This window comes from Chelmon rostratus, chromosome 7 (genome assembly GCF_017976325.1).
Source record: "Chelmon rostratus isolate fCheRos1 chromosome 7, fCheRos1.pri, whole genome shotgun sequence".
Taxonomy (NCBI): Eukaryota; Metazoa; Chordata; class Actinopteri; order Chaetodontiformes; family Chaetodontidae; genus Chelmon; species Chelmon rostratus.
Window position 1 is genome coordinate 28,157,627 of NC_055664.1, and position 15,943 is coordinate 28,173,569.

The 15,943-nt window shown below is 43.0% G+C and overlaps 1 protein-coding gene across 8 annotated transcripts; it reads right to left on the bottom strand.

The window, feature by feature from the left end:
- Positions 1–645: 645 nt before the first annotated feature.
- il15l (interleukin 15, like) lies at positions 646–15,851 on the bottom strand. 8 transcript variants are annotated; one of them, XR_006006986.1, is made up of 9 exons: positions 15,761–15,851; positions 15,617–15,654; positions 12,981–13,110; positions 11,983–12,551; positions 9,629–9,758; positions 8,631–9,199; positions 7,485–7,532; positions 4,458–4,589; positions 646–2,028 (listed from the first exon to the last, which is right to left on the bottom strand). XR_006006986.1 is itself a non-coding variant. In XM_041941002.1 (8 exons), exons 5-8 carry the CDS (start codon positions 8,769–8,771, stop codon positions 1,921–1,923), a joined length of 429 nt encoding a protein of 142 aa, XP_041796936.1. In that variant the 5' UTR covers positions 8,772–9,199; positions 9,629–9,758; positions 11,983–12,551; positions 12,981–13,110; positions 15,617–15,715; the 3' UTR covers positions 646–1,920. The 8 variants fall into 8 exon arrangements, 6 of the variants coding, with proteins under 6 accessions (XP_041796936.1, XP_041796935.1, XP_041796931.1 ...); XR_006006987.1 differs by lacking the exon at positions 15,761–15,851 and having other exon boundaries at positions 7,485–7,529; positions 15,617–15,715; XM_041941002.1 differs by lacking the exon at positions 15,761–15,851 and having other exon boundaries at positions 4,458–4,592; positions 7,485–7,529; positions 15,617–15,715.
- Positions 15,852–15,943: the final 92 nt, after the last annotated feature.

Below are 15,943 nucleotides of genomic sequence, written 5' to 3' on the forward strand. Positions count from 1 at the left end.
GTCTCCCCCCAGGAGCCCGTGGGGCTACAGTTAATTATATCAACACATTTGAAGCTCAGTTGTTCTTCCTCCACTCCAAAACCAGCTGGTTCAGTTTCTTCCCAGTTGAACCGGATCCGGTGGTTGATTGGTTCAGTGCAGTGCTGATATGGGACCACTGTGCTGTCCACATCCCTGTTTCTTCAGATCTTTTTATGGATCCTTTGGTGCTGCAGAATTTCCCTGCTGTGCTGTTATCTGATCTTATCAGGATGAAGCCGCCTCACAAACATCCAGAGATATCGATGCTAAAGAAACGTTTCTGATATGTCCCCAAAAATCCTTTTTTTACTCATTTCAGTAACAAAAAATTCACAGAGAGGGGCTGAATGACACTTCAGCCGGTCTACAGAAACTGTTCCACGGAGCGGAGATCCGGCTCCCATGTTCCTTTAGAACGATCTTTAATTAAATACAGGGAACAAATTCAAAACATGCTTCTTATTTTCAGCAGATGGGGGATTACGGGTTCCGTGCTGTGCTGAAGATGGATGAAGTGTGAAGTTAAATAAAACAGACACTCTGGTACTCATTGTAAAGTGACCCAATCACCTCGTGGTTATTTATAACTCTGCTGGCAGTCTGTGGTTCTCCTCTGTTCCAACAAACATCCCTGATCATTAAAAGAAGCCAGAGGAGTCGTGACTAAAAAACAGGAAGTAGCTTTTAATGAACATGTGAGCCCAGAGCCTGTGAACACGGACAAAGTCCAACTTTCTGGAGTTTTTCTGCTTTTTCTCAGCTCAAAATAATTTTGAACTGCTTATTAAATCCAGTTCAGCCTTCAACACTCACGACTCAGCATAAATTCAAAGGTTCATTTGAGATGTGTACATTTGGTTGTCTGAGCTGCAGAAGATGAAAAACTGATTCGCCTGCTGCCCGAGTATTTTCTATGTTGTCATTTTTTAATAAAAATGGATAAAAGGTTCAGTAAGAGCTTTACTTGCATTGCAGATTAGGAAACTCTATATTTTTTATCAACGTGGAGACAGATCTTAAGAAAACGTCAACGACTACAGTTTGCCTCCACCAACCAATCAGGTCACAGTTCACATCCACGTCTGTCCAGACTCATTAATATCTGCACTGAAGACTTTGAATGACTTTAATTAAAGGTATTCAGTTCATTTGTTAGTGAAATCTCACTGTCTGATCCCAGTGAATAATGTCCAGAGAGAAACACGCTGTCTTCACTCAGAGACTGTTTGTCCAGAGGAGTCCAGAGGACGGACAGAGAGCTTCATCACATGATGCAACAACAGTCACCTGAAGATCAACATCATCACAACGAGGCTTCACACACGCTGAACCTGCAGCTCAGAAGATCTTTACAATTAGCTCAGCTTCAAGATCAGAGTCACTGATTCAGGATCTGACCGACTGAGAAACAGGACCACAATCTGCCTTCTGGACCTGACTGACGCTGCTGAATAATGATGAACATTATGATGTCACAGCGAAGCTGAACTTTGGCCTTATCAATATAAAATGTCATCACTTTGTCATTTTATGAGTCATTTGTGTTCCTTTGTTGAGTTTGAGTTACCTTCAGAAATATGTTTCCTGAGGTTCTGTATTTTCTCTTTTCACCCACTTCAGATAGAAAATATGAAGAAAACACCTTTTTCCCACACTTACCAGTCAAACTGCAAGCTGTACTACTCACATGCCTCCACCAAAATGCAGATGCTTTGTTCTCCGTTCTGCACACTGAAAAGACCCATTTGCATCCCTCCAGCTGTGAATTAAATACCACTGACATGCTCAGACATCATGCATGGTGCACTTTATTTGTGCTCAGGGGATATGAAAAGTTCACCAGGAGAAAAAAAAACGGTCATGAGGTCTCTGAACGTCCACCAGGATCACGACGAGCAGTTAACAGTGCTCAGAGTTCATCCTCTGAAGAGTCGAATGAAGATTGTTGAGGAACTTTTCTGCATTTTGTTCCTTGAAGAACTCACACTGATGACACTCTGACTCTGTCTGTAGAGAGGAAGTGAGACGGAGAGCGACACATTACTGATCCAACAAACACAAACCAGACCTAAAGAGCTGTTGGAGCAGATTTGTTGAAGTTGTCCCAATGGAGTGCCCCAGGGCTCTATATAAGGTCCTCCTTTCTTCAGCTCCTACATTAATATGTTTAGCATATATTATAGCAGATGTTCAAATCTGTGCAGATGATACAGTAATATATTTACATGGGAACGTGAAGAAAACGCTCCTCTTAAACGCACACACATGCTGGAAATGATCACAAAGTGGCTTGCAGAGAGAGTGGCTGTATTGCATGCTACTATAAATAACAATCTGTATGTTCTTTACACAAAGGGTGGATGATGCCCCTCATAAACATTGTGTTTATGTCTCAAATTAGTGGCTTCCAGCCTAAAATCCATCAGTGTCATCTCAACACATGTGGCAAAAACTGAATTCAACCTGAACTGTTTATTTTTTTTGTTTCACCACTTGGTTTCTTACCACTGATTCAATAACAAAACCTATACAGTCTGTACATAAACAAGCTTCACAATAATCCATAACCATAGCCAGCATTGTAACATGCTTCCTAGACATGGTGTAGTTTGCTCAGAATATCTTATTAATCCTTCTTTGATGTCCTGTAGAAAATTCTTAGCACCTCAGCTGTGTGTCATCTTGGAAGTTTGCTTTTGTCTCGTGTAGCTTCCCGGCACACAAGGAAGTGATCAGAATCAAAGCTTCAGGGTATAAAGCTTCATTCTGAACCCTGCCTTTCAGTATTAATTCTTATGCTAACCCATTTCTTGATACAAAGTTGAGGTTTGCTGAGCTTGTCTCTGGTTACACCAGCATCGCTGCAGATGATGTTTTCAATGTGGTGGCCAGGAGTGAGTGCTAAGTGGGGCTTAGCTTGAGAAAAGTTACGTCATCAATGTGTGTTAGACTGTAGTCTAACATGATATTTATGAGGACAAGACAAAGTGTTGTAATTTCGTAAAAATGTTCTAAATTAAGGTCTAAACCTGGTCCTCATAAAGCTAGGCAGACACACAGATCCAGAGTGTGCAGAGAGACTGAAGCACAGAAAGTAAACCCTGCTTCCTGTGGAGCAGCGAGCCAGCAGCTGTGATGTGATGTACAAGTTTAACTATTTTTCCTCTGAGGCTGTGATGAAGCTGGGTGGGCTAATCCTCCGCCCTGTGGATAACAACCACTACAGAAACAACTACAACTACTTTTGTTGCAATTGCAATTGTTGCTGTAACCTTGATGAATGTTGAATGATTCTGCAACACATGTGATTATATTACAATCAAGGGTGGAATTTTCAGTTTTAGCACCAAAGCATTTTTTCATATTCTTTTTTTACTTACAGTTAATAATGATGACGATTATTTTTATTTGTTTTTTGTTTGAGTCATTTTACGTACAGAAATTTTACTATTTCCTAAAGCCCAAGTTGATGTCTTCAAATGTTTTTTGCCTGACAAACAGTGAATAATCCAAAGAGATTCAGTTTGCTGATCTATAATAAAGCAGAGAAAAGCTGGACCAATCAATGTTTGGCATTTTTGCTCCAAAGAAACAATTTAAATGAATCCTTAATTATCAGAATAATTACTCAAATTCTCCTTCTGAGTGAGGTTTCAGCTTCTCAGTTATTAGCTCCCTCAGCACAAACCCTGCCAGCGTGTCTCTGTCAGGATGTGGTCTGTCAAAGCTGCTTGTTGAACATCCAAACTCCACTGAAGAGCGTTAACTTTATCCAAGCACATCCGTCCTGCAGCTCCTCCAGTTCAGTTTCAGTTTGTAGCTGGAATGACTCTTGAGATTCTCTTGGAAAAGACTCTTCTTGGGAAAAATATTTTTTTTCCATTTCTCTTGGAAAGGTTAAAACTCAGCATCTACTTTTGTTTTCATGACAGTTGCCATGATGGATTGATGTGATATCAACCACTCAACCAATGACAGCTGCTGCAGTTTTAGGGTGCTGCCATCCAGAACTGTTGCTTTATCGCCATCTGAAGGATTGTATGAGGTTCACATGTAAACTACTTACAGTGTCCACTCAAAGTGATCCCACTCATTAAACAAAAATCCCATATAACGTACAAAACTGGACAAGGGGGATTTTACGCATTTCTGATTTTGGTCGCTCGTTTGTATCAGGTATGTGCACCCCTGGCCATAAACATTGCTTCCAGATACATTAACACTAATCTACTGGTTCATCGGCAAGTCAGCAAATTTACGTCATTCAGCCACTTTTCTCCATACACAGATTCCCTTTTCTGGTGCCGCCAAGGTTCAATATTACCTACAACTCATTATTTCACTCCTACAGTGTTCTGCAGAATGAATTTTAAGTGCTCAACCTTGACAAATCACATCCTACAGACTGTGATTGTGCCTCTCTTCTCCCTCCTTACCTGGTTTAACAACTTTGCTAGTTTTTCCAGCTTTTTGTCCAATCCGAAACCGTGATAAGGGATAGTCTCCCACTCTTCCATGAGGACACTGATTTCGGCAGCAAAACATTTCATTGTGGCGCTGGGACAATTCTGCTGGAGAGAGAGAGAAGGAGGTAAGGCCATGAAAACAACAACCACAAACTACAGGACTCATGCAAGAAGCACAGAAACTGAAGACAAAATCCATTTCTGTTCTGCATAACTTTGTCATGATCGACTATTTACTGGGAGATTTTCTAGATTTGATTATTTTTATTGGCATATTTGAGTAGTTGTTGGGAAAGTCCTCTGGTTGCCTCAGAGCCTTTGCAGGTACCTGGCCAGGTGAGCATCCTCCATCACAGCACCAACAGTGTAACATCAACACTTCTCGTATCACAACCTCTTATATTAGTTATGAACCACTTTGCTTTTTAAAAGGTGTTTTTTAGCAACACTGTCATGATACTTGGGTGTCAATTCGATAAGTATTGCAATCTTAGATGTATTGCAATTTGATATTACAGTTTACTGTCATTTTTGTTTGATTTTTTTAACACTAGAACATGGAGAAAACAGAGACATTAGTCACATTTCCAAAACTAAAGCACATCAGCTGTCAGTTAGTCTTTAAGTTTAGTGCATAAAGTGCATATAAGTGGTAAATCAAATACTTTTTGATATAAACTGCTACATTGAGCTGTTCCTGATAATTGAATGAATATAAATAAAATTAAAAAAATAAGGGTAAAATAAATAGAGGCCCTGAAAACTGCACACAGCACAAATATGAGACTTTAAATGATCCTTCACATATGAAAATGAATTAAGTTTGAGTTTTGTTCCTTTGAGGTTGCTGTAGCTGGTCAGTGCAGAGTGTTTAAGCTGCAGAGTAGCAGACTACAACAAGCTAGCAGCTAATTCTGATTTATTCTTCAGATATGATGGCTGACTCTGCTGAACTTCTTCTCCTTTTATCTGCTGTTTTCCAACAACAGGATTTGAAACTCGGCAGTGTGGATACGTGAACCACAAGGATCCGTTCTGGAAGACCTGCTTTTATAGTTTATATTAATGCTCAAATTCATATTCAAATTCTGGAAGTACCACCTGTATGCAGATGATACAGTCATATCCTGCACCCCCACTGCAGAGACAGCCCTTTGAAATCTGAAGACTGATTTTAACACCCTACAGCATCTGAACTTACTTTAAACTCAACCAGAAGTAAAACTATGATTTTGTTCCCCTGGGCAAACGAAGGTTCCAACTCTTTCCATCAATACTCTTGATGGCGTTTCGGTTCAGTCTGTTGATAACTTCTAAATATTTGGGTATTTGTTTGACAGAAGTCTAAATTTTTCAATATCGTATTGACGATTTTGCTGTTTTCTGTTTTATCTTGCCATCAAGAAAACACTTCATTGCACCTTATACCAGATATGTTATACTGTACCTTGTATGTTCGGATGGTCATCCCTCACATTGCAAAGGCTACAGCAGGCATGTCCAAACTATTCCATAAAGGGCCGTGTGGCTGCAGGTTTTCGTTCCAACCAAGGAGGAGCACACCAGGCCAACCAATCAACATCAAGGGATCCCTTAGTTATCAGCTGAAAAGGGAGATCAGCTGATTAAATGAGTCCAGCCTGGTGCACTCCTCCTTGGTTGGAACGAAAACCTGCAGCCACACGGCCCTTTATGGAATAGTTTGGACATGGCTGGGCTACAGCACTGATACATTTGAATCTGTGAGATTATCTCAGGCAAAGTTCCTGCTTCCTGAAGCCAAACCTTTTCAGTTTCTGCAAAGCAGTCCTAATCTGAGGTCACCTAAAAGGTTTCATTTTGAAGTGCCCTCTATCAGCTCAGAGGCTGGCAAAGCAAGTCCATGATGGTGCTTGATCCAGAAACAATTCTTCTTTTAACTTGTAAGATTTTTGTGCATGAAACTTGGGACATGCAGCCTTATATGGCAGCTTTATTTGTGCTGATTATGATCAAATCTCATGAGATCACAGCTCCTAATAAACAGCTGCAACTGAAAAAATGATGTATGACAACTTTGTCCAGTTATCAGAGTTTGGTGGATCCCACCTGAAGCAAACTTCGGATAAAAGTCAAAGCGAATTAGATTCAGGAGATGTTTTTGAATGAGGCTCAGTTGTTCTTAACAAACCTTAAAGGTTTTTAGTCTTCTCACCTTCATCTAGTTTCTTCCACAGATGCAGAAAACTCAACTTTTTACAGTGAAAATAATTTATTACAACGATATTTACACAGCAGCAACTGCAGCACGGTTAACGGAAAGATCGCCTGGCTTGTTATTATTTTTGGTTTTTAACAGCTCTTTGGTTAAGGTTAGTGCAAAGACGTGGTTGCAGTTCAATGGTAATAAAGTAATCATGCTGTGTACTTTAGGTTTCTCCGTGTGTTGATTAGAAAGTAGGACTTCTAAAATGCATTTACAATCGTTTCTTGGAGGCAGGTTTGGATCTGTTCATCCTGGATCTGTAATTTCGGTCTGAAAGATAAACTCCAAAGATAAATCTGAATACCATGAAGAATTCCAGCAGCAGTGAGCCAGTGGAGGATCAGAGCATGTTGGCTCTGTGATACTAAATAAATGTGGACCGCCGAGGGTCACGCAGTGAACACAGACATCTGTAACACACAGATACAAGACAGCTTCCAAATGAATCCAGCCCTCATCCATCACCTCCTCTTTGTAATACAGTGACATGTTTTGATTCAAGTCACTTCATCTAAACTAAACATTTACGTTTTCTAATGCCGCGTTTGTGCGTTCCTCTGGCTTTCTTCTCTAGCTTCCTCCATGAGTCCTGTCTTTAATTTCCATCAGAAATTACATAATGCTTTGGCTTTTATTAATTTTTAATTCAGTTGACCTTGTCTTTGTGTGCAAAGTGCACATCAGATATCGGGATAAGACCAACAAGAATTTCAGGTATCACAGTGAATAACAAGCCACATGGAAGCTCATACCTGGTAGTCGTTGATGGTGGGCGTGTACAGTCTGCAGTCCAACACCTTCTGAGGAGAAAGAGAAAGTTAGCGGCTCCACATGTGCACACTTCTGCAAACTGCACAAGGCGCCACAGCTGTGGACAGTCATGAACGATACGCTCTCGTTGACCTCGTACAGATCTGTTCAGATCCTCAGCGTCAGGAGCCCTTTGGACTGTGGCTCTAAAACTGCTCTTACCCAACACTCTTATCTGAGTAGCACTCAGCAAGTGAAGCTTGAAATGATTAAGAGATAATGTGTGAGTCCTTCGCTGCAGAGCTCAGTCTCCTTCCTCGCTGCCAGTTCAGGACCGATCCCACAGGTGCAGCATCCACGTCTCAACTCACTGCTTGTGTGTTGAGGTAATTCTATCATATTGGTTAGTTAGTTATCTTTAATAAATATGTTAGGCTGACAGCAAAGATGGCTGCACTCATTATCATCACTCAGGATTCCTGCATGTTTTTAAGGCAAGTGAACGTCAACAATGTTGAAGCTCAACAACGTCCGTGTCCATGTTCAAGCAAACGTTCTCGTAATCCTACAAGAGGCCGCTTTGACTCCCAGGTCTGCTGACAGAGTCTGGAGTCTGACTGCTGAGGTCCTGCTGGGGACAGCCGCAGAATAAACTGCAGGTCAGTAGAACAAATCAAAGCGTATGAATCTGGGGTCAAAGTCGACATGTTGGGCGTAAACCAAGTTTTGTTATTGAATTTCAAAATTGGGAAAAAATCTCACTTTCAGTAATCCATAAAATTGGGTATCAGAAGATGCCATGAGCGTCTTTAACTCGTTAGGTTTTTAAACACTCTGACAGAATCTGGTGTAAAATCAGTCATTTGCTTTTGTTTCCACCGGTGGAAAGTGAAGACACCATACACCATAAGCTTTATGCATTACGCTAATCACAGACTATTAACTTATAAGAGTCGAAACATTACCCTTGTGTTGCCAAAAATACTACAATACTAATAATACTACAACTACAAAGTAAATCCTTTCATTCAAAGTGACACACGTGTTAAAGAAACACCCACTGCATCTCGTGGGTTGAGTTTCAAACCCGCAGCTGCACCCTGAATCTAAAGCCTGAGCAGATAGAATCTATAAGATGAAACTCCTACCAGGTCGGAGGTGTTGATGAGGAACTGGACATTCTTCATGATGTCTTTGGTGCAGACATTGGCGGCTGGTTGTGGCATCAGGGCAGATAAACAGAAGAAACACAGATGCACACTCACGAGAGCTAGTCTCCCTCTCAGCATGGCACGGGCAGCTAAACCATCATCTGCGTCACAGTGGCCTCTGCTGTCTCACACCGCTGCATCTTCACCGAGATAAACAGCCTCCATGTCCAAGCAAATGTTCCTGTAATCCAACAAGAGGCCACTTTGAATCCCAGGTCAGCTAACAGAGTCTGGAGTCCTTCACTCCGACTGCCGAGGTGCCCTCCAGCAAGGCAGCAGCTTCCAGACTGTGGCTAATGTTGCAAAGCAGCTGGATGACGGCGATCAGGAAAGTGAAGATTTAAAGTTCTGACATCAAGAGCTCATTTTTGGTCGTGACAAGTTCTTTGAAGAATGCGGTGAAATACTCGAAAGTGGCTCCAAAAAAGGTTGAAAAAATCCTCCATGAAGGGTCCACATCAAACAGATTTACACTCCTTCAGTAAATCCTCCAGTCAGATGATCCACTGCAAGAACAGATGACAAAAAACACGAATCAGAAAAACAGCCGAAATCTAAAAAGACCCAAAACCGAATCCACCAAAGAAACAGCTGCTTATCTTAGTGTCTCAGACCAGCTGCTGTTTAAACTTAAAGAGAGGGCTGTTGCAGTAAATGTCAGAGCTGCAGAGACCGAAGAGAGAAAGAAGAAAAGTTTCCCCTCCAGCAGCAGCTGAACTCGTTTCTCTGCGGGAGCGTCTGAGGTTCCCCTCCACATGGTCGCCAGCAGGAATCTGCCGCCACTTCGCCTCCCTCAGCCGCTCCGTCCTTCCTCCTCTCCACTCTGTCACTCTCCTCTCTCTTTTCCTCCTATTTTCACTTTCTCACTCCTCCCACTCCCCCTCCTCCTCTGGCAGGAGGATCAGAGCTCAGTATCACTCTGCTGCAGCACCCACCTTTTTTGTAGGACGTTTCCCGTCCTTCCTCTTCTTCCTGAGTGTTCTCCACCTCCTCATGATTTGGATGAGCAGTTTCCTCATCACAGCCTCTCAGGAAGTGAAAGCTCCATGAATCACCCAGATGTTCCTGTAGATGAAGTTATGGGAGAGACGGTCCCACAGTGAGAACCACAGCTTATGTACACAGCTGCTTAAAAAGTTTGGTATCACCTGTTATTGATTGATGTTTTTCTTCTTTCCTTCAATAATAATTCAGACACCAAATCTGTTTCTTACATTTTAGTTGGTTTTGGCCCCAAAAGAAGAAAAATGAAATGATTAAAACTTCCATTTAGTCGATGTCGCCAGGTTTAAACTTTGATAGTTATGCGGCTTGAAGAAGAACTTTGCTAAAACAACACACCTGTTACAAACATTAATAACCCTAACCCTAAACCCTTAACGCTAACCCCAAACCCCTGACCCTTAAGCCCAAACCCTTAACGCTAACCCCAAACCCCTGTCCCTTAAGCTCAAACCCTTAACGCTAACCCCAAACCCCTATCTCTTCACCCCAAACTCTTAAACCTAATTTCAAACCTCTAACCCTTAACGCTAACCCCAAACCCCAAACCCTTAACCCCAAACCCTTAACGCTAACCCCAAACCCCTAAGCCTTAACCCCAAACCCTTGACCCCAAACCCTTAACGCAAACCCCAAACCCCTAACCCTTAACCCCAAACCCTTAACGCTAACCCCAAACCCAAAATCCTTAAGTCTAATTCCAAACCTCGAACCCTTAAGGCTAACCCCAAACCCCAAACCCTTAACCCCAAACCCCTAACCCCGCCGCCGTCACACAGCCCTTTCCTCTGATGCTACACTTTCTCAGTTGTGTTACGCTGCAGATCAGCTGTTTGTGTCAGATTTTCAGCTGTTTTTGGAAGAGACTGCAAATAAAATAAAAATCAGTGATGTTGACAGCAGCAACAACAAACCAGAGTAAAAAGAAGAAGAACTTCTGCAGATGGAGACTGAACGGGCTGAAAAAGAGAAGGGAAACCTCTGAAAAGCTGCTTGGAGGATTGTTGATGTCTATATTCAGTGCAGCTAACCACAGCTAAGGCCAGGATGACTGGCCGAAACACAGTGAAATCTACACGATGACCAGGTCTTTGCAGGTACGTTTATGTGGAGGAACGCGGTTGTTCTACGGCCGTGAAAATGTAGCACCAAAGGAAAAGGCTGTGTGGCAGCAAGGTCAAGGTATGGATTATACTGCAGGGATACTTTCAACCCACAGCGACTTCAAATGAAGAAAAGCCCCTCGATGATTCACAGGGGAAATTCAGACTGGCTGCAGGATCTGTGTTGGACAAATACAGATCTGTTCAGATCCTCAGCGTCAGGAGCCCTTTGGACTGTGGCTCTAAAACTGCTCTTACCCAACACTCTTATCTGAGTAGCACTCAGCAAGTGAAGCTTGAAATGATTAAGAGATAATGTGTGAGTCCTTCGCTGCAGAGCTCAGTCTCCTTCCTCGCTGCCAGTTCAGGACCGATCCCACAGGTGCAGCATCCACGTCTCAACTCACTGCTTGTGTGTTGAGGTAATTCTATCATATTGGTTAGTTAGTTATCTTTAATAAATATGTTAGGCTGACAGCAAAGATGGCTGCACTCATTATCATCACTCAGGATTCCTGCATGTTTTTAAGGCAAGTGAACGTCAACAATGTTGAAGCTCAACAACGTCCGTGTCCATGTTCAAGCAAACGTTCTCGTAATCCTACAAGAGGCCGCTTTGACTCCCAGGTCTGCTGACAGAGTCTGGAGTCTGACTGCTGAGGTCCTGCTGGGGACAGCCGCAGAATAAACTGCAGGTCAGTAGAACAAATCAAAGCGTATGAATCTGGGGTCAAAGTCGACATGTTGGGCGTAAACCAAGTTTTGTTATTGAATTTCAAAATTGGGAAAAAATCTCACTTTCAGTAATCCATAAAATTGGGTATCAGAAGATGCCATGAGCGTCTTTAACTCGTTAGGTTTTTAAACACTCTGACAGAATCTGGTGTAAAATCAGTCATTTGCTTTTGTTTCCACCGGTGGAAAGTGAAGACACCATACACCATAAGCTTTATGCATTACGCTAATCACAGACTATTAACTTATAAGAGTCGAAACATTACCCTTGTGTTGCCAAAAATACTACAATACTAATAATACTACAACTACAAAGTAAATCCTTTCATTCAAAGTGACACACGTGTTAAAGAAACACCCACTGCATCTCGTGGGTTGAGTTTCAAACCCGCAGCTGCACCCTGAATCTAAAGCCTGAGCAGATAGAATCTATAAGATGAAACTCCTACCAGGTCGGAGGTGTTGATGAGGAACTGGACATTCTTCATGATGTCTTTGGTGCAGACATTGGCGGCTGGTTGTGGCATCAGGGCAGATAAACAGAAGAAACACAGATGCACACTCACGAGAGCTAGTCTCCCTCTCAGCATGGCACGGGCAGCTAAACCATCATCTGCGTCACAGTGGCCTCTGCTGTCTCACACCGCTGCATCTTCACCGAGATAAACAGCCTCCATGTCCAAGCAAATGTTCCTGTAATCCAACAAGAGGCCACTTTGAATCCCAGGTCAGCTAACAGAGTCTGGAGTCCTTCACTCCGACTGCCGAGGTGCCCTCCAGCAAGGCAGCAGCTTCCAGACTGTGGCTAATGTTGCAAAGCAGCTGGATGACGGCGATCAGGAAAGTGAAGATTTAAAGTTCTGACATCAAGAGCTCATTTTTGGTCGTGACAAGTTCTTTGAAGAATGCGGTGAAATACTCGAAAGTGGCTCCAAAAAAGGTTGAAAAAATCCTCCATGAAGGGTCCACATCAAACAGATTTACACTCCTTCAGTAAATCCTCCAGTCAGATGATCCACTGCAAGAACAGATGACAAAAAACACGAATCAGAAAAACAGCCGAAATCTAAAAAGACCCAAAACCGAATCCACCAAAGAAACAGCTGCTTATCTTAGTGTCTCAGACCAGCTGCTGTTTAAACTTAAAGAGAGGGCTGTTGCAGTAAATGTCAGAGCTGCAGAGACCGAAGAGAGAAAGAAGAAAAGTTTCCCCTCCAGCAGCAGCTGAACTCGTTTCTCTGCGGGAGCGTCTGAGGTTCCCCTCCACATGGTCGCCAGCAGGAATCTGCCGCCACTTCGCCTCCCTCAGCCGCTCCGTCCTTCCTCCTCTCCACTCTGTCACTCTCCTCTCTCTTTTCCTCCTATTTTCACTTTCTCACTCCTCCCACTCCCCCTCCTCCTCTGGCAGGAGGATCAGAGCTCAGTATCACTCTGCTGCAGCACCCACCTTTTTTGTAGGACGTTTCCCGTCCTTCCTCTTCTTCCTGAGTGTTCTCCACCTCCTCATGATTTGGATGAGCAGTTTCCTCATCACAGCCTCTCAGGAAGTGAAAGCTCCATGAATCACCCAGATGTTCCTGTAGATGAAGTTATGGGAGAGACGGTCCCACAGTGAGAACCACAGCTTATGTACACAGCTGCTTAAAAAGTTTGGTATCACCTGTTATTGATTGATGTTTTTCTTCTTTCCTTCAATAATAATTCAGACACCAAATCTGTTTCTTACATTTTAGTTGGTTTTGGCCCCAAAAGAAGAAAAATGAAATGATTAAAACTTCCATTTAGTCGATGTCGCCAGGTTTAAACTTTGATAGTTATGCGGCTTGAAGAAGAACTTTGCTAAAACAACACACCTGTTACAAACATTAATAACCCTAACCCTAAACCCTTAACGCTAACCCCAAACCCCTGACCCTTAAGCCCAAACCCTTAACGCTAACCCCAAACCCCTGTCCCTTAAGCTCAAACCCTTAACGCTAACCCCAAACCCCTATCTCTTCACCCCAAACTCTTAAACCTAATTTCAAACCTCTAACCCTTAACGCTAACCCCAAACCCCAAACCCTTAACCCCAAACCCTTAACGCTAACCCCAAACCCCTAAGCCTTAACCCCAAACCCTTGACCCCAAACCCTTAACGCTAACCCCAAACCCCTAACCCTTAACCCCAAACCCTTAACGCTAACCCCAAACCCAAAATCCTTAAGTCTAATTCCAAACCTCGAACCCTTAAGGCTAACCCCAAACCCCAAACCCTTAACCCCAAACCCCTAACCCCGCCGCCGTCACACAGCCCTTTCCTCTGATGCTACACTTTCTCAGTTGTGTTACGCTGCAGATCAGCTGTTTGTGTCAGATTTTCAGCTGTTTTTGGAAGAGACTGCAAATAAAATAAAAATCAGTGATGTTGACAGCAGCAACAACAAACCAGAGTAAAAAGAAGAAGAACTTCTGCAGATGGAGACTGAACGGGCTGAAAAAGAGAAGGGAAACCTCTGAAAAGCTGCTTGGAGGATTGTTGATGTCTATATTCAGTGCAGCTAACCACAGCTAAGGCCAGGATGACTGGCCGAAACACAGTGAAATCTACACGATGACCAGGTCTTTGCAGGTACGTTTATGTGGAGGAACGCGGTTGTTCTACGGCCGTGAAAATGTAGCACCAAAGGAAAAGGCTGTGTGGCAGCAAGGTCAAGGTATGGATTATACTGCAGGGATACTTTCAACCCACAGCGACTTCAAATGAAGAAAAGCCCCTCGATGATTCACAGGGGAAATTCAGACTGGCTGCAGGATCTGTGTTGGACAAATAGGCAGGGGGGTCACTGCTGGAATATGAGCGCCGCTGATAAGGAGAATATTTGCTGACTGAGTCCAACTTCCTCCTGCCCTTACAGGGCGAATCTCAGCTAAAACGTGAGCGATTAGGTTTTACTGGAGAAACAGTCTCAGGTCTGAGCAACTAGGAATTCTGAAATTCATGTGAAGCGTAGAAGGAAAAAAAAAGTGGAGAAAATATCTCATTAACTCTAATTTCTCTCAGTCCTTCAGTTGTTTACATCTGTGCTCGATATTAAGGGAATACTTTGACATTTGAGGAAATATGCTGCCATGCGGGTGATGTTTATCGGCCCGGTCCTGCTGAGCAGTGGTGTGATGACGGTGTAGAAAGGACTCAGCTGATACAAGCTTGAGTTGAAAAGAACTTTAATAACAAGCAGTAGCTCTGCCGTTATCATAAAGACAATACAATACGTAGCATAATGGTTTGTCTTACTCCACCCATATCTTACCTAACTCACAAATAAGGTTCTGTACATTGTCTTACTGAGGAATGCATTCCCCCACTCTCACCCATATATGTCCACCTCTGTAAGGGATTCACATCTGAACAGTCCCGTTATACATTTCCACATCTGGACTCCCTCTTGCTGGCCTGTCCTGTGTAGTCTCACATACCACGACTGAGAGTTTACCTCTTATCATGCTTAATCTAACATATGTGTGATATTTGGTTCATCTGATCAGATACCTCACTGCCGTTTGCTTAGAGTGAAGATTGATACCACTCTCATATCTTTATTCAACTTCTTCCTTGGGGAATTTTTCCCTTTGTTAAACAAGTCAGAGGCACACAGGAAGCCTGGGGAGAGAGATAAAGGTCCCCGGCTGGAACTGAACCAGCAGCATTGCAGTTAATGTGGCATGTGCAGTACCCAGCTGACTGTCAACGCACCCCAGCCACTCAGACACCTGCAAACAAACTTAGCTTAGCATAAAGACTGGAGAAAGGGAGAGACAGCTAGCCTAGCTCCTGTCCACAGCTAACAAAATCAACCTACCAGCACCTGGAAAACTCAATGATTAGCATGTCATATTGTGTTTGTTAAATGCATAGAAAGGTGTAACAACACAGCAGGGTGATTCCAGTGCAGTGACTTGTTGGATTCTCGCCAAAAAACAATAGAGGTTTATGTATCATATTAAGTCTTAATTCATACAGCACAGTAAATCAGTGAATTTTATTTTTTGCAAACCAGTAGAAGTTCTCCTGAAGGCCAAGAAATAAAGACTAGTACTTACCTTGAGAGAGGTCCTGATGGGGACAGCCGCAGAATGTGCTGCAGGCCAGTGGAAGAAATCAGAGCATATAAATCTGAGGTCAAAGTCGACATATCAGGCCTAAACCAAAAGTAAAAGTGTGATCTTATCAGAGGGTTTACATACCTGCAGAGCACGACGTCACAGGTGTGTTTACAGGACAGCCACTGTGGTTCACTCTGCAGCTGCTTCTCACAACCACCAGAGGCCAGAGAGACACTATCCGTCTAACGTCGACCCCCAGTGGTTCAGAACCAGAAAACATGACAGAGATGATTGATTGTGGTCTTTGGTCATGCTGGTTGGCAT

Bases quoted from the DNA above. Each gene is read 5' to 3' on its own strand.
- il15l (XM_041940997.1), bottom strand. From the start codon at position 8,771: ATGCTGAGAGGGAGACTAGCTCTCGTGAGTGTGCATCTGTGTTTCTTC. The intron at 7,533-8,630 runs GTAGGAGTTTCA...CTTTCTCCTCAG, and splicing joins TCATCAACACCTCCGACCTG to AAGGTGTTGGACTGCAGACT. The intron at 2,029-4,457 runs GTAAGGAGGGAG...TCCTCTCTACAG, and splicing joins TAGCAAAGTTGTTAAACCAG to ACAGAGTCAGAGTGTCATCA.